At 60.7% G+C, this 27,813-nt stretch overlaps 2 protein-coding genes across 2 annotated transcripts in view; both read left to right on the top strand.

Annotated features, from left to right (window-relative positions):
- Positions 1-9,056: 9,056 nt before the first annotated feature.
- FURIN (furin, paired basic amino acid cleaving enzyme) lies at positions 9,057-20,358 on the top strand. The gene is made up of 16 exons (XM_040642828.1): positions 9,057-9,170; positions 12,697-13,034; positions 13,407-13,505; positions 13,595-13,690; positions 14,030-14,158; positions 14,267-14,343; positions 14,596-14,684; positions 15,183-15,355; positions 15,739-15,951; positions 16,405-16,505; positions 16,627-16,730; positions 16,819-16,936; positions 17,045-17,224; positions 17,646-17,770; positions 17,888-17,998; positions 18,197-20,358. Exons 2-16 carry the CDS (start codon positions 12,858-12,860, stop codon positions 18,784-18,786), a joined length of 2,382 nt encoding a protein of 793 aa, XP_040498762.1. The 5' UTR covers positions 9,057-9,170; positions 12,697-12,857; the 3' UTR covers positions 18,787-20,358.
- An 861-nt stretch (positions 20,359-21,219) lies between these two features.
- Positions 21,220-27,813, top strand: part of LOC103660266 (tyrosine-protein kinase Fes/Fps) — a 9,640-nt gene continuing 3,046 nt past the window's right edge. Inside the window, exons 1-12 of the mRNA XM_040642827.1 lie at positions 21,220-21,359; positions 21,802-22,017; positions 22,190-22,363; positions 23,715-23,811; positions 23,938-24,121; positions 25,467-25,604; positions 25,678-25,797; positions 25,965-26,087; positions 26,233-26,419; positions 26,541-26,624; positions 27,192-27,401; positions 27,720-27,813. The exon at positions 27,720-27,813 is cut by the window's right edge and continues 38 nt beyond it. Coding sequence (XP_040498761.1) covers positions 21,811-22,017; positions 22,190-22,363; positions 23,715-23,811; positions 23,938-24,121; positions 25,467-25,604; positions 25,678-25,797; positions 25,965-26,087; positions 26,233-26,419; positions 26,541-26,624; positions 27,192-27,401; positions 27,720-27,813 — 1,618 coding nt within the window. The 5' untranslated portion in view covers positions 21,220-21,359; positions 21,802-21,810. The remainder of the gene's footprint in view (positions 21,360-21,801; positions 22,018-22,189; positions 22,364-23,714; positions 23,812-23,937; positions 24,122-25,466; positions 25,605-25,677; positions 25,798-25,964; positions 26,088-26,232; positions 26,420-26,540; positions 26,625-27,191; positions 27,402-27,719) is intronic.

The following is a 27,813-nucleotide window of genomic DNA, read 5'->3' as shown; positions in this document are numbered from 1 at the left end:
TGGCCATAGAGTCTGCACTTTTATCTTAAGTACTGCCTGGCCCCAGCCGTGCCCCAGCCCAGCAGAGCTGGCCAGGGACTCCACAGGAACATTTAGAACTCAGTCCTCCGCCAGGACCTGACAACGTGTCATTGTTACAGTCACAGACATAGATCGTTTTCTTCTAAATGGTATTTTTGGCTTGTGTTGGTTCGCTTTCATACTGAGAGAGAGGAGGCAGGGTCACAGGCTCGGCACACGTTCTTACCCAGGACTTCCGGGAGAGGGTCCCTTGGGAGTCCAGGTCCCACCGCGGACTGTGACCCCCATGTTCCCCTTTTGCCCTCTGCTCCAGCTCTGGCATATCCTGCCTAGCCCAGCCCAGCAGGGTCTGGCCAAGGTGAGCAGTTATGGCCAGGATCTGATGTCAAAGAGCTTAGTAAGGTCCCTTCCCTGGCCTCCAGCCCTTAGAGTGGTCACTGGGGGTCAGTGACATGGGTTCACCACTTCCTGTACATGTATGTGACCCTGAGACAGTTATTTAATCCCTGTAGGACCAAATGTGCTCATCTTTAAAATGGGTAGTGCTTCCTTTACAGAGCTGTTTGGAGGATTACAAGTGACCCCGCATGTAAAAGCATTAGCACCGTGAACACACAGCAAGTACTCGGTAAGTGTTGGCCACTATGATTATTTTCATCATCGTTACTGTCAGCCTGACCACCTTACAATCTACTGTTGACACAGGATTTCACTGCCCGAGTTTGCACTTGTGTTCATGATGGTGTTGGCATCAAGTAGTCCTTTTTAATTGCTGCTGGCTAACAAGAAAAGAACAGAGGCGGATTTAATGCGTAAATGATGCGTTGAAGCCAAGGGAAGGCCGAGTGATGTAACAGCCCACTGTGTAAACAGAAGTACTGCAGTAATTCAAATAGAGAAGAGTAGTGGGAGCACTGAGTCATCCCCCGCACATGGCAGCGCGCGGAGGCATCTCAAACCCGAAAGGAGCGCTGCTCTCATTGGTCAGTCCCCCGTCCCCGCAAGCGGTGATTGGTTTCAGCCAGACAACATCATCCTTCCCTTAAGACGAATGTTCATTTGGAATTGTACTGGGTTTGTAGTTTTGTTTGTTTTTATTATGTTTCTCCAGAATGTATTGCTAAGTAAAAAACAAATTGTATGCTACCTTTTGATAAGAAGGGGGGAATACAAGAATATACATGGAAAGAAAGATGAACGTGTATGTGTATGTCTATTTTTTTTTTTTTTTTCAGAAAGAAACACTGGAAGGATGAATCAGATCTAACAGAAACTGGTGCTCAGGTGTGGAGGAGGGCCGTACAGAAGGGGCAGAGGTAGGATCGCTTTGTGTGTATTTTTCTGTATAGTGTTGACCTTTGAATCATTTTGGGTGGATGGCTGCATAAGAACTGCGACAGGAAACGTACACCTAATAGAACAAAATAGCACACCTCAGTCGGCACTGGGGAGGCCGCAAGCGTCTGTCTCCCGTAAAGGGCAGGTACAAGGCTCGGATTCGAGGCACACTGTTGCTGATAACGAGCCCTATTGCTTCCCAGGAGAACTATCTTCCTAGAACACTATCTGGAAGTACTCCTTCTGTCTAAACAACTAGAAGGTCAGGAAGATTAGCCCTGGCAGGGCTCTCTGACGAGCGAGCCCAGAAAGCATGATGCCGTGGCCGGTGCCGGGAGACAGTGTAGCCGCCTGTCCCCCATGTGGCCAGCCCGCCAGGTGCCCCTTAGAAAGTTCTGTCCTCTAGTGTGCCTAATGGCTCCTACAGCCCCCAGCCCCCAAGCAGGCATCGGGATGCGGGGTGACAGCTGCCAGCAAGGCCCCGCCAGCCCCAATCAGCCTGGTCCATTTGCCCCAGCGGGCTGCCCACATATTCTGCGTGTCATGATGTGAACAAGTCAGGAAGACTGTCTGCCGGTCTCTGACCCCAGAGATAAGAGGTCAAAGGAGCAGGTAGCTTGCAGAATGGGTCCAAGTCACCTCGTGGGCCACCCAGGGCCCAGACCACACCCAAGGCTGCTTTGAGCACAGACAGCAGTGCGAGGAGGCTAGCAACTCTCCTGTCTAGGGAAGAAGAAAAAGTCTGACAGCCCCAGAAGAGGTGAAGTGAGGGCAGAGATTTCGTGCCCAAAGGCCTGGTTTTAGGCCAGTGTGGAAACATCCGGAAAGCATTCCTGCCTGGGAAGGAAGGAGGAGGCCACTTAATCACAAAGGCAATCGATTCCGGCCGTGCTGAGCACTTTACGGGCATCACCTGATGCGCTGGGTAGATTTTTATCCCATTTTACAGAGGAGGGACCTGGGGCCCCAGGAGGTGACGTAATTTGCCCAGGGGGCCTTCAGAGCTGGATCTGGACGGATAACCAGCACACCTGGAAGGCCTCCCGCAAGGTGTGTGTGGGGGCAGGGCGGGTCAGCGGTGCAGCAGGGCGCACGTTACAGAGACGGCATCAACGACTTCTGGGAGGATGCGGGCGAGTGGCCTTGTCCACGGAAGAGTCAAAGGTGAATCACGGCCCAGCAGCCTGCAGCATGACGCCTGAGGGAACTGGCTTCTGATTCAGCCGTGGTTCGCCCTCTCCTAGAGGCAGAGAGCTGAGTGGTTTAAGAATGTGGGCTTTCCGTTACGGGTCCCCAGGTTCAATTCGTGGGTCTCCCTCTTCCTAACTGTGACTCCCAGCAAGCTGTCTGGACCTCAGTTTCCTAATCTGTAAAATGGGGATAATAACAGAGCCTGCCTCAGGGGTGTTCCGAGCCTAAATCAAACAACGCCCACAAAGCGCTTAGCCCCATCACGGAATTAGCGAACCAGCATCCTGTGGCTTTCAGGCATTCACTCAAAGCAACCCTGTTGCCCAGTCACTTGCTAGGACGCCCACATAGGTGCGGTTTGGGAAGACGTACCTGAGCCCACCCAAGCAGCGCGGCAGTAGGACCCCAGGCCTGGCAACCCTGGCCAGTTCTTGGCCTGCAGGGGTGCTGGTTTCTCAAGGTGATGAGTGACACCCCATCTTCCCCAGGCTTGCTCAGGAGCCCACAGACCCGCTTACCAAGTTATGAAAGTCACTCAACTTCCCCAAGGCAGTCCCCTACCCCACAGGTAACATGGGAGGGTCACTCACGGTGCCTCCCGCATAGGGTTTTTGTGGGGCTCCCACTCTTACCCCTTACATGTCTTCTCCCCATCATAGAGAACCTTGCAAAAAGGTAAATTAGTAACATTTTCCGAAACCTGTCCAGTGCTCTGAGAATTCAGTTCAACACCCTGACTGGCCTGCCGCCGTGCTCCATGACCTAGCCCTGACCTCCCCTCCCATCTCATCTCTTCTGCTCTGGCTACTCCCAAAGTGTCTGCTTTCCAAGCCCACAAGCTCACTCCCAGGCCTGTGACCTCCCGGTTTCCTTGGCCTGGGGCACCCTTCCTCCAGATCTCCTCATCACTGCCTCATTCTTGAACCTTGGCTCAAATATCACCTACTCCAAGAGGCCTTCCCTGACCACCCTAGGGACAGCAGCCGTCACCTTCCTCCAGGTACTACCACATTACCCTCTTTATTATTTGTGTTCCAGAGTACTTACAGTGATCTGAACTTGTCTTATAACCTGGCTTACCTACCTGCTGTCTGCCTCCCTTACCACAACTAGAGCACTGGAGGGGGTCCTGCACCAGCAGGTGCTCGATGGATGTCTAAGGAACAAATGTATGAACACCTGGTGCACAGTAAACCCTCCACAAACAGGGTTTCATGGTCCCAGTACCTTAGCCTCACCTGAGTCCTCTCCTCGCTCCCCGGCCTCACTCACAGGTTCTCGAAACCTTGGTTGGATGTCTCCATCAGCTAAAAAGCTCTGCAGCCCCTCATTGTTTGCAAAGGCTCTCCCTCCTGGGCATCTCCAGCAGCCCACCCTGCCAAGTGCACCCCCTTGGGCACTAGCGCTGGTGCCTTTAGTGGGCAGGTGGCCCCCGTAAGGGCTTTCTGCTCCCCGTGTGTGCTGTGCGCCATTGAGCGATAGGGCCCGCCCTCCTCCGGTATTAACTTTCTCCCCAGCAATGTTTGTTTTAGGGATTAAAGTTAGTGGAGGAGCCTGTAAGGTCCAGAATCATCTGTTCCCTTCCTGGCAGCCAGCACTACATTTGTCATTTCATTTCCCCAAGCCCCTGATAATTCGGTTCCAGACACGTTGGTTTGATCACATCATCCAAGGGAAAACTCCAGCGCTTCCCCTGAGCCGGGGGAGTGGCTCTCGCGGCTTCACGCGGGCTTTCCCTCCTTTCTCAGGCCGGCCTTGAGGCCCTCGATCCTCTTCTCTTTTTCTGTTTTCTTCTTAAGTACCACATTGATCTTAAGTACCCCCAATTTATCTGTCACAGTCAAGAAACAGGCTACTGCATGTTAGTAAATTTTCAAAATAATGCCTTTCAAGCACTAACACTTTAAACAAATACATTTTAAAAACAGATGAATCGAGATATGATTGACACACTATAAACTGCATGTATTTAAAGGACACAACTTGATCCATTTGACCTCTGTACACACCCATGAACCCTCCACACAATCAAGATAATGAAGAAGTCTGTCCAACGCTCCCAAAAGTTTCCTCCCGCCCCTCCCGGCCCCTCCTCCCCAAGCAGCTACAGGTCTGTTTCTAAATACGTATTTAAGGCAAAGCTGCCTCCCTGACCCTAGGAAGCAGTGTGCTCGCTGCAGTGGTTCCTTACCTGTGTTCGGCGTTATCACGAATGTCACTGGAAGAGATGCTGCAGAGACACTGGGACTGTTTGCCCCCAACACTAACTGGCCCCACTGTTGCGCTGCCGTGCGGCGGCTTGGGGCTTGGCTGTTTTCCCCCTTGCTGCTTGCTGTCTGGGTGCATAGTTCCCGCAGCATCTCCTGCTGCCTCTCACCAGGCGCTCCCACTGCCTTCTGCACCGTTCCCTTCCTCACTCTGGACCGGTGGCTCTCTGCTGGGGGCGACTCTGCCCCCATCCTCCCAGAACATTAGGCAATGTCTGGGGATATTTTTTTTGGTTGTCACGATGGGCCGGTGGTGCTCCTGGCACCTAGTGTTTAGAGATCAGGGGTATTGCTAAACATCCTACATACACAGGACCGTACCCACCCCCCCAAAAGAGAATGATCTGGTGGCCCAAGTGGCCAATAGTGCTGACGTTGAGAAACACCATTCTGGATGATGACAAACTGATTGGAAAACTCAACAAGAAGTCATGAAAATGGACTGTTTTACTTTTCTGGATCAAGAGGAAGAAGGAAGGGCAGGGGTTTGTTGGAGCTGCAAGGCCGCAAGAGGGTGCAGATTTTCGGGGACACTGGTGTCCTCACAGGCACCTCCTTCTAACCCTAGCAGAGGTGGTCACTAGCTTCCTGAGGACAAGCTCTAAGGGACTCAGCACTCAGGCACCAGGCCCCCGGCCCCCCGAGCATGCAGCAGGTGCTCAATGAATGTCTACCAGGCTAGACTGCATCCAAAGCACCTATCGGCTGCCCAACTGTGGGTAACACTGGCTGGGCACTGAAGGCGAGGAAGAAGACACAAAGCGGGCGAAGGGAAGCCATTAAACCGGTAAATGACTTGGGCATGGGGCAGACCAGAAGGCAAAGGTAAGCGCAGACCCACCCCGATAACTGGGAAAATGAGGAGGGCTGGCCGTGCTGGGATTCTGTCCCAGCGTGACCAGATGTCAGCACCCAATCATTTCTGGCTCCTCCCCACACCCACAGACACCGGGTTTGCCTGTCGTATAAAGGAGGTTTTTCCAAAGTGGTTTAGCCAGAACTGGATAGGCCCTGCCCTGTGAGCAGATAGGAGGAGCCTGGCTGTTGCCCCGGTGGGCAGGTGGAGGCGCTCAGGATGGACTCCGGGTGTTCTGGCGCTCGCTGGTGAAGTATGGGCATGCTTTATTCAATTTTGCATGGCTTCAAGGTTTAATTATTTTATTAGAAAAGTTACTGTAGACATTCCTGAAAACGCAGGTAAGCCAAAAGGAAGAAAACAAAAAAAGCTCTCAAATCCCACCCTTTCAGAGAAAGTACCAATTACATTTTGTCTTGGGCCCTTCCATGCACGCACGAATGGGTTTGATTAAAACCAGTTGTGGGTGCTGCTGTGGAGGGCTCTGAGGTGCCCGAGAGCAGGGAAGAGATTTGGGGCGAAGAGGACCGCCCCCCCCAGCACTCAGGGAACATGGGAGGGCCTGGGTGGACGTAGACACAGGATGGTGGTTGCCCTCAGGAAACTTGCAGATTCACCCCAATTCGAAGATAAAGAGAGGCCTGGCTGGCTGGATCCTTCCTCCCAGAGCCTTGCTGGGAAGGTGGGAACCCCTTCACAGCCCCTTCATCCCTCGGGCCTTACCCCATCAGGCCCTGCTCCCCACCCCCAGGCCTTCCTGCTCCAAGCTTCTGTCACGTGGTGCCACCATCTTATCAACTGCTGTGCAAAACTGATAAACGGATACAAAGACCCTTGGGCTCTTAAGGCCCTAAGTGGGGGCGGGGAAGCCTGGGCTTCACCGGCAGCTTAGCTCCCTCAGGCGTTAAGGCCTCATGTAAATGTTTGGGTGTGATCAAAAGAACAACACATGCCCCCAGGCCTTGTTTTGGGCCGATAAAGGAAGAGTGGGCTGTCACTAGCTGTGGCAAGGTGGGATTCTCTCCTCCAGGAGGGGTCTCGTCTCCAGGAGAGTGGCTTCCAAATTCATTTTAGCAAAGAAAACTGTTGTACGATTGTGACACCCAAATAGGAGAGGGACAAAGGTCAAGATGCTCTGGGCAAAGTAAGGGCAGGTGCTCACTCGCACAGTCCTCCTCCCTCTCCTCCCCTGCAGTGATGCGCCTCTGAGCAACTCAGGGCAAAGAATTCCACCTCCTGGCGAAGGCGGGATTGGAGAGGCCGGGCCTGCGGGGGGGGNCCCCGAGACCCGCTGCAGCTCCCCTGGGGCCAGGCTCCGGGATGGGTGGGGCACCTACAGGCCACCAGGATTGCTCTCTTTCTGCACTGACCTTTCTTCTAGGCCAGAGGACAAGTGGGAAGGGCACTAGGGGACTCCGAGCCTAGGTGGGGCTAGCCCTGTCCCAATTTCCCCTCAATGCTCATAGACTGAGGAAGAACCATGACTCACTTCCTGCCTCAGTCTGACTGCACAGCCATTGTTCTCCCAAATGTGGCTGCTGCCGCTGGTGGGGCTACCCCAGGGTGGCCCCTAGGAGTCTCAGCTTCTTGTGAGAGCGAACCAGACTTAGCTCCCAGCCCGACTTTCGGGACCCCACATTCTAACCCGAGTTCCCAGCTTCTGCAGCATCTGAAAGGGTGTCCCAGCGGTACCTCATCGCATTCGTTGAGGACCATGTCCACTTTTCTGAGGACTAAATCGAGGCTCTCGGGACGAAGTACTTGTCTAAGGTGGCGGAGTATGAAAAAGTGCCACGGGGATCTGAACCTGGGCTTGCCAGTCGACTTACCACCCAGCGACCTTAGGGATATTACTTGACCTCTCTGGGCCTCAGTTTCCTCTTCTGTAAAATGTAGACAGTGCTACATAAAAGGTGCTACAGGAAAATGTATTGTACCCACCTGGGGGGTTTGTGGGGAGGAAGAAGTGAGTTAACACATGGGAAAGAGCCGAGGATAACGCCTGGCTCATGGTGAGCCCTGGGCAGTGTTCGGTGTTGTCACTACCCCCAGTGATCAGGACACCACAGGATAATACTGTGGCACCAGGTAATTTCACCGGGAGCAGGAAGGGATGGGCAGAGACTGCTCTACGACCTTGGAATAACCCAACCCGGGGAGCTCTTGGCCACATTTCCCCTCTTTTCTTTCTCAGCTCAAGCAGTGGCAGCCTCAGCCAAGTAGCACAGACGTTTTCTAGGGCAGGGACCCAGGGAGGGAGAGGAGCCCGTTGGTATATTGCAAGTAGCTTGGATTCAGGCTCTGCCAAAGCCCCAGATTTCGTCCAGGCTCTGAGGCCTGCTAGTTAGGGGACCTTGGGCAAATTATTTAACTTTGTGCTCCTCAGTTTTCTTATCTGTAAAATGGGATTAATAATGTCAGCTAGGAAGGATTATGTGGATTAAATAATGTACTTAAGAAGGAGGTAATGTAAAGTGACTGTCCCAGTGCCTGGCTCGCGGTTGGTGTTTAAAAAAAAAAAAAAAGTAAAAAAAAAAAAGTAAAAGGCGTGGGCTGCTGGTTCAGCTTATCCACCTGTCTATATAGATGCAAACAGTCGTGACTCCTCTAACAGTAGGCCTTGGGAAGGTGTGCCCCGCCTGAAGTCTGTCCTCAGGGGGAGCTACCCCAGGTCGGTCACACCGGGACACTTAACTGGGTCATGCCCAAATTCCTGGCTCAGGAATGGGGCAGTCGTGGGGGTTGGGGGGAGGGGGAGAGGGCCGGCTCCCCCACAATCCAGCCGACACAGCTCGGAGTGCCTCCTCAAGCCCTTGGCAGCCAGAGCCGAGGGTTCCGAGTTCGGGTCTCCACTGCCGCCTGCCCCGGGAGCTCGGGGCGCTTAGAGCCGGGGGCGCGGGCAGCCGGGCTGGGGCGGGGGTGGGGGATGGAAGTGTGGGGACGCGCCGGGCGGCCGCCAGGGCTTTGGGATCTCCGGCCCCACTTTCTACCTGCCCCTACCGGGAGCCGGAGGCAGCGGGCGCCCCAGAAGGCCGCAGGGCCTGGGCTCGGGGCCCGGCGCTCTGGGCGCGCGCAGCTCCGGCTCCGAACGCCGGCCGGGGCGCGGGCGGCATGGGCGGCGGACCGGCGGCGGCGGCGGCGGCGGGCTGGGAGCGCGGAGGTGGCGCCGCGAGGGGGAGGGGCGCGGCGGCGGAGGAGGAGGAGCCCGGGCCGCCGCAGCCGCTGACAGCGACGGGAGTAAACAAGCAGCGTCGCCGGGGCCCGGCCGCTGCCCCCGCCCGCTCTGGAGCCGGAGCCCAGGCCGAGCCCTGCCCCTGGTCGCGGGCCGGGCCGAGGCCGCCCGCCGCGCCTCCCCGCCTCCGCGCGGTGACGCTGCTGCTGGGCGCGGGGACGGCGCCGAGCCCAGGCCCCCCGCCGCCGGGCTCTCCGCTCGGCCGAGGGGCGCCCGAGCCGCCGCGGCGCTCGCCTGGAAAAGTTACCCGCCCGGGCTCCCTCGGGTAAGCAGGAGGGCGCGCGGCCCGGGGAGGCAGCGCGCCGGGGCGCGGGGGCGCCGGGCCCGGAGAGAGCCGGCCGAACTGGGCCGCTGTGTCCCGGGAGCGGGCTCCGCGGCCCCGGCGCCCCGGCGGGGGAGGGTCGGGGCCGTCCTGACCCGGGCCCCCAGGCCCCGGCTGCCCGCCCGGTGTTCGGAACTGGCTCGGGGGCCGGCCCGAGGGTGGAGCCGCGGGGAGCAGGAAGGGCGCCCTGCAGCCCACCTGAGCGCGCCGGGCCCGGTTCGGCCCCCGACCCCTGCCTGTGCCGGTACTTTTCCGCTTGGGGCCGGGGCGAGCCCTCTGACCTCAGGAAGCGTCCGCGGGGCCCCCGCTGGGGGCGGGATGGGGAGAGAATTCCAGAGGCGCCGGGTGCTCCCGCCTCCCCGCCGGCCGCCGGGGGCCGCCGCCGGCTCGCCCACTCCGCGGCCGGGGAGGGGAGGAACGGCTGGTCGCCGGGCGGAGGGGATTATTCCCGGCCCGGCCTCGCCCCCGCCCGCACACCTGGGCGACCGAGACTCAGGTGCGGGTTCCCCGGGCTCCGGGAGGCTGGCTCAGGGAGGTGCTCGGGCTGCCTCCCGCCGAGGCCTGGCCCAGGCCCCTGCTGCCCCCGTGGGGTGGCTGGACTGCGGGGCTCCCTGCTTGCCAGACAGGTCTGACAGCAGTCACTTGTCTGATCTGTACCTGCTATCCGCGTGCCCGGGGTGGGGGGTGGGGTGCAGACCCTCTGCCGGGGAGGTGTTGGAATTCTATTTTTGACTTGGGAAGTGTGAGGGGAACCCAGGTGATGTGGCCTAGTGAGGGCTGGGCAGCTGCTGGCCAGGTGTGGACACAGCGCATGAGAGTAGCCAAGCTTGACGTGTCTCAGCCAGAGCAGCCCAAATTTTACTGTTTCCTATATGGGGCTTTCACGTAAGATTTGATTTTTTTTAAAAAGGATTATGTGGCTTTAAAAAAAAAGTTTGAAAATCTCAGATCTAGCAGTTTTTACCACCAAGGAAACTGAGGCCCAGAGAGAGGAAGTAACTTGTTTGAGATCACCCAGCACATGAGTAGTTGAGCAGAGGGGAAATCAGAATTTCAGGGGAGCCTCTCAGTGCCCATAGCAAGACCTGGCTTGGTGTCTCTTCTGGAAGGAGAGACTGGGTCTTGTCCACACCAGACCCTCAGCAGCCCGGCCGGGGGTAGGTTCAGTTTGAGGCTTCGGAGCGGCTCTCTGTGTCGGAGGTTCCTGGGACCTCTGGAGAAAGGACTTTGCCTAAGAACACAGCCAGGAAGAGCACTCCCTGCTCTCTCTGTGTGGCTGCAGCCCAGAGCCCAGTCCCATATGAGGGGGCATCACAGGAGGCTAGAAATACAGCAAGTGGGGTGGGGGGGCAGTTAAGCTGAACTGGGACTCATAGGGTGAGTCAGAGTCTGGGATGGGGGCGGGGAGAAGCCCATTCATTCATTGTTCTCAGCGCCTGCTCTTTTGGGAGAGAGGGGGGTGGGAAATCTTCCCTCGTCCAGGATGCTGAGGTAGGGCTGTCTGGGGGCTTCGGGGCTCTTCGGAAGCCATATCCACAGCTCCCCGTGGCAAGGGATGCTGGGCAGAGGGAGGCAGGCCCTTTCTTGGGGGATTGTTGGGTTGTGCCTGAAGCTGGCTTTCTTTTTGGGTGCAGCAGGGTAATTAAATAGTTGGTTAATCACCTTTAACGCCTAGCAGCTGCAGCTCCATTCACCATGTGCCGGAACCCGGGCTAGACCCAGATGAGCCCATCTTGATTTGGGGGCTTCGGCAGGGCTCACAGCACTGTGGTCCGGGGCAGCTTTACTTGCCATCTGGACCCAAGAGGCGGCTGTTGCAGTGGGCAGAAGGGGCCTTGTTCCTTTGTGGCTCTGCCCTCAGGGCCCCACATCCTCTGAGAGGCTTGGGGTCCCTTCACACCCTAGGGCCACCCAGCCATTGCTAAGACTGGCTTTCTGGAACTTGGACGCCCAAGGCATCATGGGCCCATCCTGGAGCCCCATGGACTCTGCCCCATTCAGGGTGAGGAGGAGCCGTATTGTGGATGCCTCCTGCCATCAGCTGTCAGGTTATTTTGGTGTAAACTGAAAATACCCTGGGAATTGTGTGTTGAGTCCCTCCCAGCCTGCGGGGTGGGACTGCAGTAGGAGTGGCCAGTGAGGCTGGCTGTGGCCGAGGGTAGCCCCTGGAGGGGCAAGGTTTCCCAGTGGCGAGCCCGCCTGCCCAGCTGCCCACGGTCTGGGTGAGCTGGGAAGCTTCGTTTTTGCCGTCTGGCAGAGTGGCCTCCTTTGGGTCTGGGAGCGGTGGGGGCATCCGGGGCCCTGTGGGCAGGCTCTCTGCTCACTGAGCTTGGCACTGAGACAGGACACCTCTGGCAGCCCCACTGGGGCCTCCCCCAGCTTCTCCCCACCCCAGGGGCTTGGCTTCGGGTTAGTCAGGGGCCCTATGTGGGGACAGTTATGTGGCCCCGGGCAGAGAGGTCCCGCTGTCTGTTTGCTGAAGGAGGAAAAACAACACGCAGACTATTGATTCAGCCTCACCTTGGCGCTCCTGGCTCAGCAGCCAGTGTTTGCCCTGGCTGCCCAGGGCTCAGATTACGCAAGGCTGGTGGGCGTGGAGTGCAGGGGGGCTGCTGGGGGCCCCTGCGCCCAGGCCTGGGCAGGGCAGGGCTGGGTGGCCCCAGTGTTTCCCAGGAAACAGCCTAAAAAGAGTCTGGGCCCCTGACTTTGCTGATGGCCAGCACTCTGGGGTCTGCCCAGGAGGGAGGTGAAGCCCTGGGATCCTCTATGCTCAGCCCCCAAAGCCCCATCCCTCCTCGGGTCACCCACTGTTTCTTCCCATAGGGCTGTGGGTCTTGGCAGGTAACTCCCTATGGCTGGGTCTGCTTTGCTGAACCAGGATCCCCTGGTGAGCTGCATAGACACCACCCATTAAAAAACTTTGAAAAGCCAACATTTTATAAAATATACCTAGGTAATTTGGAAAATATACAATGACACAAGAAAATAACAGTTATTCATAATCGTCACCATCTTGAGAGAATCGTTAACGTTTTAGCATGTGTCCTTCCAGATTTTGTTTTGTGGTTATATATAAATACACATGTAAAAATAGTTCTTTAAAAACAAAATGGGGTCATGTGTACATACTGCTTTATAACCCATCTCTTTTTTATTTGGATTGTGGTGAACATTTATTCTGTTGTTGTTTCTGATTTTGGATGACTCAAGCCCGATACTCTTCATCCCACTTCCGTATTCTTGTGTGGAGAGAGACTTAGGAGCCGTGTGTGTGTGTGTGTGTGTGTGTGTGTGTGTGTGTGTGGAGGGGGGGTCCATCTGGCTGGCTGGCTGACCTTGGGGGGGCTGGATTCTCTTTCCAGGGACCCTTTTCAGGCCTAGATTGAGCCATGGAGGTGGGAAGGCAGCTTCAGCACATGGCTGGGGAGGGACTGACTGTCTCCCCCTCTTCCTCCCTTGTTCCCCTCAGAGCCGGCGGCACTCCTCCCCTCACAGCCCTGCCCTGCTCGGCCCCATGCCCCCGCCAGTCAGCCACGGGCCACAGGCAGTGAGCAGGCACGAGGGAGCCGAGGCCCTGTGACCAGGCCAAGGAGACAGGGGCTCCGGGGTCCCGGCCACCTGTCCCCCCCCATGGAGCTGAGGCCCTGGTTGCTATGGGTGGTAGCAGCGGCAGGAGCCTTGGTCCTGCTGGCAGCCGACGCCCGTGCCCAGAAGGTCTACACCAACACCTGGGCTGTGCACATTCCCGGAGGCCCCGCCGTGGCTGACAGCCTGGCACGCAAGCATGGCTTCCTCAACTTGGGCCAGGTAGGTGCGCTGCCTGCCTGCTGGTCTATGCTCCATTGCCAGGGGGTGGGGTCAGCAAGGGCAGGGGTTCAGGGACCGGGACCGTGGGCTTATCTTCTCAGGGCCATCTGGGTGGCTAGGGGAATGGGAGCGGTGGTTTGTCCTGCCCTTGGGCTTCCGACATAGGTTGTTCGGAGGACAAGACTATGCCAGGGAGGGTGAGTCCCTCTCCGTCCCCTGCACCTCCTGGCTGGGTCCTGGGCAGGGAGCACATGCCCCACCACCCCCTGGCGTCGTGAGCCTCCCCTTGCAGCCGCTTGTCCACCCCCGTCCGCTGCCTCTCCGGGGACTGACAGATGGAAAGCCCAGCTCAGTCTCCCTGCTCTGTTGCAGATCTTCGGTGACTATTACCACTTCTGGCATCGAGCAGTGACAAAGCGGTCGCTGTCGCCTCACCACCCGCGGCACAGCCGGCTGCAGAGGGAGCCTCAAGTGAGTGCGGCCCCAGCCCCTCTCGCTGCCACCCTTCCCTTCCCACTCTCCTCCTCCACCCACACCGGCTCCCCCTCACTCCCTCGCAGGTGCAGTGGCTGGAGCAGCAGGTGGCAAAGCGAAGGACCAAACGGGATGTATATCAGGAGCCCACGGACCCCAAATTTCCCCAGCAGTGGTACCTGGTACGTGGCCTCCTCGGGTCATGGGTCCTCCTCCCCAGCGGCATCCATCTGGCCACTGAGGGCTCCGGTGGGAGGGGGAGGCTGACGTGGAGGCCTCCCCTCATCCTTCTTTCTCTCTGCCGAGCACTCTTTCCCTGCCCCTTCCTGCTAAGCCTGGGGGTTGCCCTTCCAGAGTTCTTCACGCTCCCATGGAGCCCAGGCAACCAGGGACGACATTGCAGGGGCAGGTGGAGAAAGAGGTTTTGGGGGGTGGTGAAGGGATTCTTCAGGGTACCCGTAACCTCACACAGCCAACCACATCTTGTAAGTGCTGGGGTGATGGGGCGGGTGTCTCTGCAGTCCGGCGTCACCCAGCGGGACCTGAACGTGAAGGAGGCCTGGGCTCAGGGCTACACGGGGCATGGCATTGTGGTCTCCATTCTGGACGATGGCATCGAGAAGAACCACCCAGACTTGGCAGGCAATTATGTGAGGAGGTGGGGAGGGAGGCAGTGATCCTGGTGAGGGCTGTCTCAGGGCGGTGCTGGTCTGCCACTGTGGTCAGACTGTTCCTGACGATGGCCGTGTCCTCTGCAGGACCCTGGGGCCAGCTTCGACGTCAACGACCAGGACCCCGACCCCCAGCCTCGGTACACACAGATGAATGACAACAGGTAAGCGATGGCAGGTCCCGGCCCCTGCCTTCCTTCTCCTCCCTTCCGCGAGGAAGCAGGGTGGAGCCCGGGGAAGACCCGCCCCCCCAGTAGGCTGCCATTCCCGTAGTCGTGCTGCAGCTCCGGTCAGCACCCCTGCTGACCGTAGAGCGGAGAGCGTGGGAGAGGACCGAGGTCGTGGCCGGAGGGGTGTGCTAGGCTGCGCCTGCCGTGCTCTGTCCACCACTAATGCTGTGCTCTTGGCCCCGGCAGGCATGGTACGCGGTGCGCGGGCGAGGTGGCGGCGGTGGCCAACAACGGTGTCTGTGGTGTGGGCGTGGCCTACAACGCCCGCATTGGAGGTGGGTGCGGGCCTTGGCCACCCTGTCTGTGGGCAGGGCCCTGCGGGTGGGATTTTCTCCCATCCGGCCAGTGCCTGTCACTTTCGCACCGTGGCTCCGTTTGGCCACGTGGTTGTTCCTTAGAGGCTTCTTGACAGCTCAGAGCTGAGGCACTTGTGCCGTGGGGCAGGGTGAGGGCTTCTTAGCACTCCCTGAGTCCCCACCGCCCCCTCTGAGTCCTTGCGTGGCAGGCCTTGATGGCCACGCTCCCTAGGGAACCCAGAGGCTTGTTCCAAGCCAGGCTGTGTGGTTGAGGGCAGGGTGTGTTCTCGTTCTCCCTTCCGGCCCTTGTCCTGGAGAGGCAGAAGCAGGCCCGGGGTTAGGGGCTCCGGGCTCCCCAGCACCGGCCTCTGCCTTCCCCTGCGCATTCTCTGGGGGCAGGACTGGGTATGCTTTGGGGGGTGCCCCTGGCAGCTGGACCCACGCAGCATCCCTCTCCTCACCCCCCTCCGCGGCCAGGGGTGCGCATGCTGGACGGCGAGGTGACGGACGCGGTGGAGGCTCGCTCGCTGGGCCTGAACCCCAACCACATCCACATCTACAGCGCCAGCTGGGGCCCCGAGGATGATGGCAAGACCGTGGATGGGCCTGCCCGCCTCGCCGAGGAGGCCTTCTTCCGGGGGGTTAGCCAGGTGTGCAGGGGGGAGCGGGCCGTTTCTTCTATGTGTTTCTGTTCCTGTTTATTCTTGTGTTACACCTTAATTTTATACGAGGCTTATCTATTAAAATGTTAATGGACTAGACTGGTAGCAAAAGAGAAAAATAAGTGAAAATCACCCATCGTTCCAGCCCCTGCAGCCACCAGTCTGGGCATTTTGTTAGCAGCCCGGGTCTGTGGCTCGGCACAGACAGACAGACTTGCACAAGTGCCCGACGAAGTGGGGGTCTCACAGGGTGCAGAGTAGGGCGGCACGTGTGGATGAGGGGCCCTTAGGGGTGGAGCCCCAGCAGCACCCTCCCGCTAGGCCTCCCCCGCGCCCTGTCTGCGAGTGACCCTGGCCCGCTCTGTCCGCAGGGCCGCGGGGGGCTGGGCTCCATCTTCGTGTGGGCCTCGGGGAACGGGGGCCGGGAGCACGACAGCTGCAACTGTGACGGCTACACCAACAGCATCTACACGCTGTCCATCAGCAGCGCCACGCAGCTCGGCAATGTGCCCTGGTACAGCGAGGCCTGCTCGTCCACACTGGCCACCACCTACAGCAGCGGCAACCAGAACGAGAAGCAGATCGTGAGTCCCGCTCTGGGGTGGGAGGGGGAGCCGGGGCTGCTTGCTGGCTCTGCCCCCGGGGCAGGGGGGCCTGCTTCCCGGACCACATGTGGCTGGGGGATGGTGTCCCAGACGTCGTGGAACGGGAGCCGGGGGCTCTCTGAGACTGGGAATGGGGCCGCAGGGCTGTCTGAAGCCCCTGAGAAGTGCAGATTCTTTCTAAAGATGTGCATGGCTCTGAATGGTTCCAACCTGGAGTTTAATCCCTCGTGCCTTAGGAAACTGAGGCCTAGAGAGGGCCAGGCATTGGCCTGTTCACAGCCAGTAAGCAAGGCAGCAGCTGGGCCGAGGTGTCCTGGCCCTGGCTCCCCTGCCATCTGTTGGTGCTCTGGGCCTGTGGGCAGAGCAGGGGCAGGCAGGTGGGCCCTCTAGTCCCTCCCCCAGCACAGGCCCAACACACTGTTCTCCTGGTAGGTGACCACGGACTTGCGGCAGAAGTGTACCGAGTCGCACACGGGCACCTCGGCCTCTGCCCCCTTGGCAGCCGGCATCATTGCTCTCACTCTGGAAGCCAAGTAAGTCCGTGGGGGCTGAGAAGCAACCTTGTCCCCACCAGCGCCCCCTGCAGGGCAGCCCTTGACCTCCAGCTTTTCTCTAAGGAGCCTGAGCCCCGGCCTCTCCCTCCTGTCTTTGCAGTAAGAACCTCACCTGGCGGGACATGCAGCACCTGGTGGTACAGACCTCAAAGCCCGCCCACCTCAATGCTAACGACTGGGCCACCAATGGTGTGGGCCGGAAAGGTGAGGACAGGGTGGCCCCGTGTGCAGGGCCGGGGGAGGGTGGGGGGCCCTCTGCTTCCCAGCTGACCCCACCTTCCCTGCCCTGCAGTGAGCCATTCGTATGGCTACGGGCTGTTGGACGCAGGTGCTATGGTGACCCTGGCCCAGAACTGGACGACGGTGCCCCCCCAGAGGAAATGCATCATCGACATCCTCACTGAACCCAAGTGAGGCCTGGACTCAGGCTGGGAGGGGTGGGTGGGGCCTGAGGCTCGCAGGGGGTGCGGCCCCTCCCTCCTGGCCAGGGTGGCAGAGCGTCCCTGCTGTCTGCACAGGGACATCGGGAAGCGGCTGGAGGTGCGGAAGACGGTGACCGCCTGCCTGGGGGAGCCCAGCCACATCACACGGCTGGAGCACGCGCAGGCCCGCCTCACCCTGTCCTACAATCGCCGTGGCGACCTGGCCATCCACCTGGTCAGCCCCATGGGCACCCGCTCCACCCTGCTGGCTGCCAGGTACCTGCCCCCTCCCCTGCCAGCTGGTCCTGTCCCTCACACTCACACACATTCATTCGTGCACTCATAACCTCCTGGACTTGGCACTGAGTCTTAGTGGCCACCATGTTCTTTTTGTTGGGGATGCTGTTGGCACTTAAGAGGGATGGTTTTGCCCTAAGAGACTGTCCCACCCCTGGCTTCTACTCATTACATGCCAGTAGTGTGCCTTCTCGCATGTAGCAAGCACCTTGCACGTTTCCAGAATCTTCTGCTTGAGAACGTCTGGCCTACTGGGAAACAACAGCTACAGGCATTTCCAGCCCAGTGGGGTTGGCTCTGCACTGGGGGAGGGTGTATGGTCCACGTGTTGTGGCCTTGGTGTCCCCTGGCTGGGGTCTCCCAGAGGCCTCTGACAGCCATGGGCACCCTCCTCCCCCAGGCCACACGACTACTCCGCAGATGGGTTTAATGACTGGGCCTTCATGACAACCCATTCCTGGGATGAGGACCCCTCTGGCGAGTGGGTCCTGGAAATCGAAAACACCAGCGAAGCCAACAACTATGGTACCGGGGATGTTTGAGGACTAAGGGGGGACAAGGAAGGGAGCTGGCGGGCTCTGGGGTTCCAGGAGCGGTGCCAGTGCTCCCTAACTCCTGCCTCCTCCCCCCACCCTGGAATAGGGACACTGACCAAGTTCACCCTCGTGCTGTATGGCACGGCCCCTGAGGGGCCGCACACACCTCCTGAGAGCAGTGGCTGCAAGACCCTCACGACCAGCCAGGCCTGTGTGGGTCAGTAGTGGTTGCTGTTGGGGTTTGGGGACCTGAGGTCTGGGGGGATGGCTCACAGAGGGGACCTCTCCTGAAGCCCAGGGCTAGGAGGAACAGGGTTGGAAGAGACCTGGGGCTGACCACCGTTCTGGGGCTGGAGGCTGTTCGGGGCCGCCACGCCTGCGTGGCTGACACCCCCCTCCTCCCCCGTGCCCGCAGTGTGCGAGGAAGGCTTCTCCCTGCACCAGAAGAGCTGTGTCCAGCACTGCCCGCCAGGCTTCACTCCCCAAGTCCTCGATACGCACTATAGCACCGAGAACGACGTGGAGATCATCCGGGCCAGCGTCTGCGCGCCCTGCCACAGCTCATGTGCCACCTGCCAGGGGCTGGCCCCCACAGACTGCCTCAGCTGCCCCAGCCATGCCTCCCTGGACCCTGTGGAGCAGACGTGCTCCCGGCAGAGCCAGAGCAGCCGCGAGTCGCCCCAGCAGCAGCCGCCGCGGCCGCCCGCAGAGGTGGAAGCGGAGCCCCGGCCGCGGGCAGGGCTGCTGCCCTCACACCTGCCCGAGGTGGTGGCCGGCCTCAGCTGCGCCTTCATCGTGCTCGTCTTCGTCACTGTCTTCCTGGTCCTGCAGCTGCGCTCCGGCTTCAGCTTCCGGGGGGTGAAGGTGTACACCATGGACCGTGGCCTCATCTCCTACAAGGGGCTGCCCCCCGAAGCCTGGCAGGAAGAGTGCCCATCTGACTCAGAAGAGGACGAGGGCCGGGGCGAGAGGACCGCCTTTATCAAAGACCAGAGCGCCCTTTGACGAGCGCCTACTGCCTGCCCCTTCAAGCCCATCCCCTCCTTGGGCACTTTTTAATTCACCAAAGTATTTTTTTATCTCGGGACTGGGTTTGGACCCCAGCTGGGAGGTGAGAGGGGCAGAAACGGCTTCCCACCCTACCTTTGGGCCCCCTGGCTGCCTGAGGTGGGGCCCAGGACCAGCTGGGGAACCGGGGAGGGTCTCACCCCACCTCCAGCACCCCTTCCATGTGGAGAAAGGAGTGGAACCTTTAGGGCAGCTTTCCAAGGTCCAGGCCCCAGCCGGAGTTCCCTGCGGAGTGAAGAGGGTCAGCCCTTCTCTTTTGGGATTCCTGACCCGGGCTGCAGCTCTTGTCCCTTCCCTGTTCCTCTAAAGCAATAATGGTCCCCATCCAGGCAGCAGGGAGGCTGGCCTAGGGGGTATTTGAAGGAGGAGGCCACCTCTCCAAGGGCTTTTGTATCCCCGACCCTGTCCCCCACGTCTGGTGAGCCTCTTGAGGAAGCGGTGATCAAAGGAAGGGACCAAGGCAAGGCAGGTGCTTCCAGGGTGCGCACACGTGCGCACGCAAGTGTGTGTCCCTTTGCCCACCTCCACCACAGCTGGCTGCCCGCCGAGTGTGGCTGGCCTGACCGAGCCCCGTGCTGGTGTCCTGACCACCCTACCTTCTCGGGCCCCCTCCCCTCCCGCCAGGGCCCAAGTCCCTGTTTTCTGAGCCCGGGGCTGCCTGGGCTGTTGGCACTCACAGTCCCGGAGCCCCTGGGTGGGTGGTGGGGAGGGACGGTGGCCCAGCCGGCCTCTCCCACCTCCCACCCGATGCTGCTTTCCCCTGTGGGGATCTCAGGGGCTGTTTGAGGATATATTTTCACTTTGTGATTATTTCACTTTAGATGCTGATTTTTTTTTTTTTGTATTTTTAATGGGGGTAGCAGCTGGACCACCCACCTTCCCAGACCCACTGTCCACTCTGCTGTTCCCCCAGCTACCCTGGCCCTGAGGTGTGGGGGGCTGCAGCATGTTGCTGAGGAGTGAGGAGGAGTTGAGCCCCAAGTCCTGAAGAGGCAGGCGGGCAAGGGGTGGGCCCTAGAAAAGGGGATCGTGGTGGGAGGGGCAGGCTGTCATCCGTGTTTCAGATGGGGCTCATCGTGCCAAGGGCTCGTGGGTCACTGGTTCTCCAAGTGCCAGGGGTGGGCAGGTGGTGGCCCTGAGCCCCCTCCAACACTGTGCCCTTGTGGAGAAAGCACTGACCTGTTCTGCCCCCTTAAGTCCCCCTCTTCTGACGTGCCTTTTGCACCCCTCCCATTAGGACAATCAGTCCCCTCCCATCTGGGAGTCCTCTTTTCTTTCTCTCCCCTAGCCCTTCCTGGCACCCAGCCACCTGCCCAGGGGTGTCCCCTCCTCTCCCATCCCCCCACCCTTGTGGCCAGCCTGGCTGATTTTGTAAGATACTGGGTTGGTGCCCAGTGATTTTTTTTTTTCTTGTAATTTAAACAGGCCCAGCATTGTTGGTTCTATTTAATGGACACGAGATAATGTTAGAGGTTTTAAAGTGATTAAATGTGCAGACTATGCAAACCAGGCCTGATCTCCAGCGTGGTGATGTTGTTCTTCCGAGGACCCTGGGACTGCATCCGGGATGGGGGCGGGGATTGGGGCCAGTTGATGTCCCGCTTGCCGTTTGCCTGTAGGTAGGCCCAAGTCAGGACTCTAAAGGCTGTCTCCCACCGAGTTCTAGGGCCTCCTTGGGGGAGCAGTGGGCTGTGGAAGGAGGCAGCAGCTGGGGACAAGCCCCAGGGCGTGGAACGTGGGAGCACCAAGAGTAGGACAAGCAGAGAGCTCCCACCCCCACAGGCCTGGTCTCCAATAGGGTGGTCCCCCTTGCTCAGGATCTCCCTTGGCTGTAGGGCTGAGGTCTATGGCGGGGCCTGACCGAACCAAGATAGGTGGTTGTTGCTGGCCGAGGTCCAGTCAGGAAACTCCATACCTGTCCCCTCCCCCACCCCAGCCCCTCCGCTGGCCCCGGCTTCCCTCGGGACACGAAGCCCCTGCCTCGGGCCCGGGGAGTGGTGGCCGGTTCCCCAGACCGTGCCTGAGAAGGAGGCCTCTCCTCGGGGATATTTACTTGGAAATTTTATTCAAATGTTGGCTGGCGCCTGAGCTCTCCTTGGGGAATCCGATGGGGTGGGGAGGCCTGCAGCAGGCTTTCCCCTTCCCCTTCTGGGCCGCTCTGGCCGGGCGCCAGGCCCCCGCCGCGCCGCGGCCGCTTCCCCGCGCTCCCGGGCGCTGCCCAGGCCCTGGGGGCGCGGGCAGGCGGCTCTCCGCGCGGCCATTCTTCCCCGGCCCCCTCCTCCCTTCCGTTTCCGCGGCCGCGCGGCGCGCTGGGCAGGGGGGCCGGCAGGCGTCGGGGGCGCCGGCCCTGCCGCCCGCCCCTTCCCCTCGCCGGGCCCGCCCCGGCCGGCCAACTGAAACCGCGGCAGGAGGAAGCCGAAGCAGGAACTGGCCAGGGTCGCCCGGGCCGCAGTCGGACCGGAGTCGTACCGGAGGCGTCCTCGGCAGCCCCGGAGCAGCTGCCTGCGCGGGTAACTCCCGCCCCGAGCCCCAGGAGGCGCGGGCGGGCGCGGGGAAGTGGGGGGCGGCCACGGCCAGGGGTGCGGAGAGGGGGACACCCCCCCGGGTGGGGCGCGCGTGGCAGGGCAGGGGCCCGGCTCGGGCTGTGGCTGCCTGGAGCCCGGTGGAGGGTCCTGGGCACGCGGAGCCCCTGGGCAGGGTGCCTGGGTGGAGGGCCTGGGGAGGGAGGGGTCCCCTGGCGCCAGGCCTTGGCCCGGACACGGGAAGCGGTGAGGGCCCGTCCCAGGCCAAGTTGCCGTTTTGGACCTATGGCTGCATTCCAGCAGGACAGGACCCCACCTCCTGTCTGTCTGCAGCTCCTCTTTGGGGGGCAGCCCCCAGCCTCCCCGGCTGGCCCCTCCGCCTCCAGCTGCTGCCTTCCCCAGTGGTGGGCTCTCCTCTCTCTGTCCCCAGGACGGCACCATGGGCTTCTCTTCGGAGCTGTGCAGCCCCCAGGGCCACGGGGCAGTGCAGCAGATGCAGGAGGCTGAGCTGCGGCTCTTGGAGGGCATGAGGAAGTGGATGGCCCAGCGTGTCAAGAGCGACAGGGAATACGCAGGGCTGCTGCACCACATGTCCCTGCAGGACAGCGGAGGCCGGGGCATCAGCCCCAATAGCCCCATCAGTCAGGTGGGGCTTCTGTGGGACCCTAGGCCTCCTCATCCCCTTCCTGTGGTGTCAGCTCTATCTGCCCGCCCCCTTCTTTTCCCGGAGCCCACTGGGGAGGGTTGGAGAATTGGCAGACCCGGGCTAGGGAGCCATTGTCCCCCACTCCCTGTCTCGCCTGCCCCGTGTCATACAGTCCTGGGCAGAGATCACCAGCCAGACGGAGGGCCTGAGCCGGTTGCTGAGGCAGCACGCGGAGGATCTGAACTCAGGGCCCCTGAGCAAGCTGGGCCTGCTGATCCGGGAGCGGCAGCAGCTGCGCAAGACCTACAGCGAGCAGTGGCAGCAGCTGCAGCAGGAGCTCAGCAAGGTGGGCAGGCGGCCCTGGGCTCCACCTGGCCAGTGCTGCCCGAAGGCTGACACAGAAGGGGCTGGTTTTGCACAAGAGCCCCTGGATTCACGGGGGGGAAGTGCAAGTCCCTGACCGCAGGCCTACCCCAGCTTCCGTCCCTCCTCCCGGCATGTGGGCTGGCCTGTAGCAAGGCCTCTCCTTGCATTTGCTATCACCTAACCTTGTGCCCAAGTAAAGTGCTGGGAGTCAAGGTGAGTGATGCAGCCATTGTCTGCAAAGCACGCAGGATCTGTGACCCACCTCCCACCCTGCACCGGCCGGCTCCGGGGCCCGTGAGGAGTCGGGGTTAGTCTGTCTGCTGTTGGCCTAGGCGGGCTCCTCGCAAGGCAGCAGTGTGGCCCGCTGACACAGAGGTGTGAAGTCCGCCCGCCTGCCTTTGAGCCCTGCCCTGCTGCTCGGGCTAGTGGCTGAGTGATCGGAGCTGTTTGGCTGGCTGCTCAGCCTCTGGATTCTGTGCTGGTCAGCACCCCTGCACCACACCCCTTCCACCTGCGCCAAACGCAGCCTTCCCGCGGACCCACAGCGGCCCCTGCTGGCCACTGTCTGCCCTCCGGCGCGCTCCCCAGAAGCGCATCTACTGTTCCTAAAAGCACCTGCTTTTAGGGGGTACTTTTACTGGAACCCAGCCATGCCCAGTTGTTCGTTTTCCTATTACCCGTGGCTCTTACAGAGCTGTAGTGGCAGAGCTGAGTGATTTCAACAGAGACTGTATGAGCCTAAAGTGCTTACCATCTGGCCCTTTGAGAAGTTCATCTCATCTTTCCATTAAGTTGTTATACCGACTGGGAAACTAAAGTTTAGAGGAAAGGGATGGAACTTACCCAAAGGATTCCAGTGCATAAACAGGGGAACTGGGTTAAGAACTTTGCTCTTGACCCTCCATTGTTCCTGCCACCAGGAACAGAATTTGCAGGACTTGGTGCAACGTGTAAATGTAGGGCCTCTTGTCAAAAAATTATGAAGAGTTTCAAGATGGCATCAAGAGAGCGTTAAACCAAGCCCAGGCCACACATGCCTGAGGCTGGGGCCTACCTGCCACCAGTTGCCACTCCAGGTCAAGGAGGGCCAGGTGTAGCCTGCCCAGCCCACCGCTCTGTCTCCCCCAGGGGCCTGTCCTTAAGCCAGTTCCTCTGATCTCACTTCAGCCACAGAGGTTGGGCCCCAGAGGCCTCCAGGCGCTTCTTGGAGGACAGACTTAGATGCGCGGCCTGCCAAGATGGTGGGACCCGTGCAGGGCTTCACCTCGGGCAGAATTGTCCTGCGCCCCCGGGGACCCGCTCCCCCACACCAGCCCCTCCTCTCTCCCCAGACCCACAACCAGGACATCGAGAAGCTGAAGAGCCAGTACCGAGTCCTGGCGCGGGACAGCGCCCAGGCCAGGCGCAAGTACCAGGAGGCCAGCAAAGGTGTGTGGCTTCCCTTCCTGGAAGAGAGGGCCTCCCGAGCCACCCCTGACCTGTCCACAGGGGCCCAGGGAGAGGGACCTGCCAGGCCTCTGTGCCGTCACCCACAGCCCCTCTCATCCCGGGCAGACAAGGACCGCGACAAGGCCAAGGACAAGTACGTGCGGAGCCTGTGGAAGCTCTTTGCGCACCACAACCGCTATGTGCTGGGCGTGCGGGCCGCGCAGCTGCACCACCAGCACCACCACCAGCTCATGCTCCCGGGCCTGCTGCAGTCGCTGCAGGACCTGCACCAGGAGATGGCCTGCATCCTGTAAGCGTGCTGCCCTGGTCACCCCTTCGCAGCCCCACAGCCCTGCCGGGCCCAGAGGCCCAGTCCAGAAAATCTAGGCCTGTGACAGCGGCCGCGCAGTCACAGGAGAACGGGCTCTGGGCCGAGGTTTGGAGCCTGTCAGCTTCTATCCGGGTCACGTTATTCCAGGGTCCCGATTGTGAGGTTTCCTTGTGTTTATGGATCGCCGCTCTAGGCTCTGGGGTACGGCAGGGGACAATGGAGGCGAAAGCATCTGTCCTCTAGGATCTTTCATGGTGCTGGAGAGAGAAAAGAGAGCAACTTCCGTGGGTAGCACATGTGAGGCAGTAAGTGCTATGGAGAAAAATCAGACAAGGAAAGGCGATGGGAAGGCAGGGGCGGCGAGGCGGGCGGGGAGGAGGGACAGCTTTCAGTAGAGTGCTCTGGAAAAGCCTCAGAGGTACCAGAGCAAACCGAGCTGGGGGAGGGGGGATGGTTGGAGAAACACCGTTCCAGAAAGAGAAGGGCAGGTGCGTAGCCCCTGGGGTGGGAGAGTGCCTGAAATCCGGGAGCAGCAGCGCAGCCAGTGTAGCCCAGGCAGGGGGAGGGGAAGGCAGAGGCGGACGCGAGGCTGGCAGGGTCCAAGGCTTGGGGTGCTGCTGGGTGCTGGAGGGGCCAGCAGGCTGTTGTGAGGACGTGGGTGCTGCTGTGTTGAGAAGAGACTTGAGGGGACCAGGCCGAGGGCTGTTTCAGGAGTGCAGACCGCAGACCGCTGGGCCAGGGTGCTAGGTCCTGGGTGCACTGCCAAGGTGGGGTGAGGTGTGAGATGGAGTCCAGGGAAGATGGAGTTCCTGCTAACTTACTGGGACAGGTAGGGGAGAAACGGGTTCGGGAGACAAGAACAGGGGTTCGTGTTTCAATTCATGGAGTTAGGGTGTCTAAGGGACATCGAGCAGGACGTTTGCGTAGGTGCGTGGCTGCGTGAAGCTGGAGCTCGGGGAGGGCCTGGGACTGGACATGTAAGTGTAGGGCCCGCAGCACATTGGAACCCAGAGCCCCCGCCGTGGGGCTGGCTGCCCGGGACAGGCGCACCTGTGCTCCCATTTACTGAGCCGTTCATGTACACCCCATGTTCTGTCACTGGGTCCTTATCACAACTCCAGCGTCCCCATTATACACACCAGGAAGCAGAGATAAGGGAGACATTGAGTCACTTGCCTGTGGTCACTTGGCTGGCAAATGATGAGGGGGAGGGGGAGGGTCCGCCCCCTGGGCTGACTCCTCCAAACCCGGCGTCAGGGGCCCCGTGCCGCCCAACCCAACCCAGCCCGAGGCCCCATTGACCAGGGCTCCTGTCTGGGGGCAGGAAGGAGATCCTGCAGGAGTACCTGGAGATTAGCAGCCTGGTGCAGGACGAGGTGGCGGCCATTCACCTGGAGATGGCTGCAGCTGTGGCCCGCATCCAGCCCGAGACCGAGTACCAAGGCTTCCTGCGGCAGTATGGGTAAGCCCCTCCTTACTCCTGCTGGGCACCGGGTTTCTGGCCTGTTCACTGATGGCACACCGTCCCCCTGAAGGTCTGCACCTGACATCCCACCCTGTGTCACCTTTGATGAGTCCCTGCTCGAGGAGGGCGAACCGCTGGAGCCGGGGGAGCTGCAGCTCAACGAGCTGACCGTGGAGAGCGTGCAGCACACGTGCGTGCGGGCTGGGCACTGGGCCGGGCTCTGGGCCGGGGCGGCCGGGGGTGGCCAGGGGCGGACGCCGTCTCTGCAGAGCTATGGCCAGGGGGCCAGGCTTGCTTGGCTCTGCGGGGGCGCCTCGGAGGGGCACAGCTCTAACACTGCCCTCGCTTCGGGCACAGGCTGACCTCAGTGACAGATGAACTGGCTGTGGCCACCGAGACGGTGCTCAGCCGGCAGGAGGTGGTCACTCAGCTGCAGCGCGATCTCCGGAACGAGGAACAGAACACCCATCCCCGGGAGCGGTGAGCGGGTTCGCCCATAGCAGCCTCCTGGCCCACCCTCCCTCTCGCCCGCCGGCCGACCGGGCCGACCGGGCCGGCCGCTGGCTGCCAGCTACGGGCTGAGCCCCTCTCTCCACCCCCGCCTCCCGCCCGGCCCCACCTGCAGGGTGCAGCTGCTGGCCAAGAAGCAGGTGTTGCAAGAGGCGCTACAGGGGCTGCAGGTCGCTCTGTGCAGCCAGGCCAAGCTGCAGGCCCAGCAGGAGCTGCTGCAGGCCAAGCTGGGGCAGCTGGGCCCTGGCGAGCCCCCGCCCGTGCTGCTCCTGCAGGATGACCGCCACTCCACGTCATCCTCGGTGAGCTGCCTGCTGCTGCCCGCCGCCGCCAGCCTCGCCTGCCCGCCGGGGGCGCGTTCCTCATTGTTGCCCTCCCCCTCCCCAAGCCCGGCCACCCGCTGACGTCTGTCCCTGGCCTCAGGAGCAGGAGCGAGAAGGGGGAAGGACACCCACCCTGGAGATCCTTAAGAGCCACATTTCGGGAATCTTCCGCCCCAAGTTCTCGGTGAGTGGAGCCCAGCCTGGGCCCACATCTCTGCCCTTCTCTAAGGGGTGGGCCAGGCCATGGGTCTCTGACATGTACCCCCTAAGCCCCTCCTGCCAGGATGTCTGGGGTTGATCACTAGGTTGCCCCAGAGAGGAGGCTCTGCCCAGAGGAGACGGTTTTTCTCGGGGAGTCCCCGCCTTCCCTGGGATTCCAGATTGTGTATGTCCCCAGATCTTGCCAGCCAGCACCTCCTTCCTGTCCACCCCAATGCGTGCTGCAGCCTTGTTCCCCCCGGCTCTCCCTGCTCTGGGAGTAGTTGGGCAGCTGGGGCCTGGAGGAAAAGGCAGAAGCCTGGTTTGAGATCAGCCAGCCTGGGCTCCCCATCCCAGCTCCGCCTAGCACGAGCCTGGCTCAGTCTGTTGCTTGCTCCGGGGGCTCTAATGCCACGCACGTGGTTTGTGAGGACGAGGGGCATATAAGTGAGAGAGAGACAGACCCCCCCCACCCCAGCTGACCCCCGTCTGTCCTGGTGGCCTCCCCTGGCAAACTGGCTGAATGACCCTTCCCCCTCCCCACCCCTGCCAGCTCCCTCCACCCCTGCAGCTCGTGCCAGAGGTGCAGAAGCCCCTGCATGAGCAGCTATGGTACCATGGGGCCATCCCACGGGCAGAGGTGGCCGAGCTGCTGACACACTCCGGGGACTTCCTGGTGCGGGAGAGCCAGGGCAAGCAGGAGTACGTGCTGTCTGTGCTGTGGGATGGCCAGCCCCGGCACTTCATCATCCAGTCCACTGACGTGAGTGGGGCCTGGGCTCCGGCCTGCCCCACCCCGCCTCCCACTCCACGGGGGAATGGCCTTGGGAGGGGAGGAACTTGCTGCTACATCCGATGCTTCCTTGGCGGAGCTGAAACAGGCCATAGAGAGCATGCAGTCCGTGCAACAAGCTAGAGGCACCGTCTTCGGCGCGGGTCCTCCCCGGAGGAAGGCTCCAGGCCTGTGGCACGGCATCAGAGAGCACCTTCTCTGCCGGCTCTGCCTCCCGTCCCTCATCTCCCGGGGCTCAGGCCCTCCCAGCAGAGGAGGCCATTGACCCTGGGTTCCCCTGCCCTGCAGAACCTGTACCGACTGGAAGGGGACGGCTTTCCCAGCATCCCTTTGCTCATTGACCACCTGCTGCGCTCCCAGCAGCCCCTCACCAAGAAGAGCT

This window comes from Ursus maritimus, unplaced genomic scaffold (genome assembly GCF_017311325.1).
Source record: "Ursus maritimus isolate PB19 unplaced genomic scaffold, ASM1731132v1 scaffold_27, whole genome shotgun sequence".
Classification (NCBI taxonomy): Eukaryota; Metazoa; Chordata; class Mammalia; order Carnivora; family Ursidae; genus Ursus; species Ursus maritimus.
Note: the sequence above shows the minus strand (reverse complement) of the source record. Positions and strands in the feature narration are given on the sequence as shown.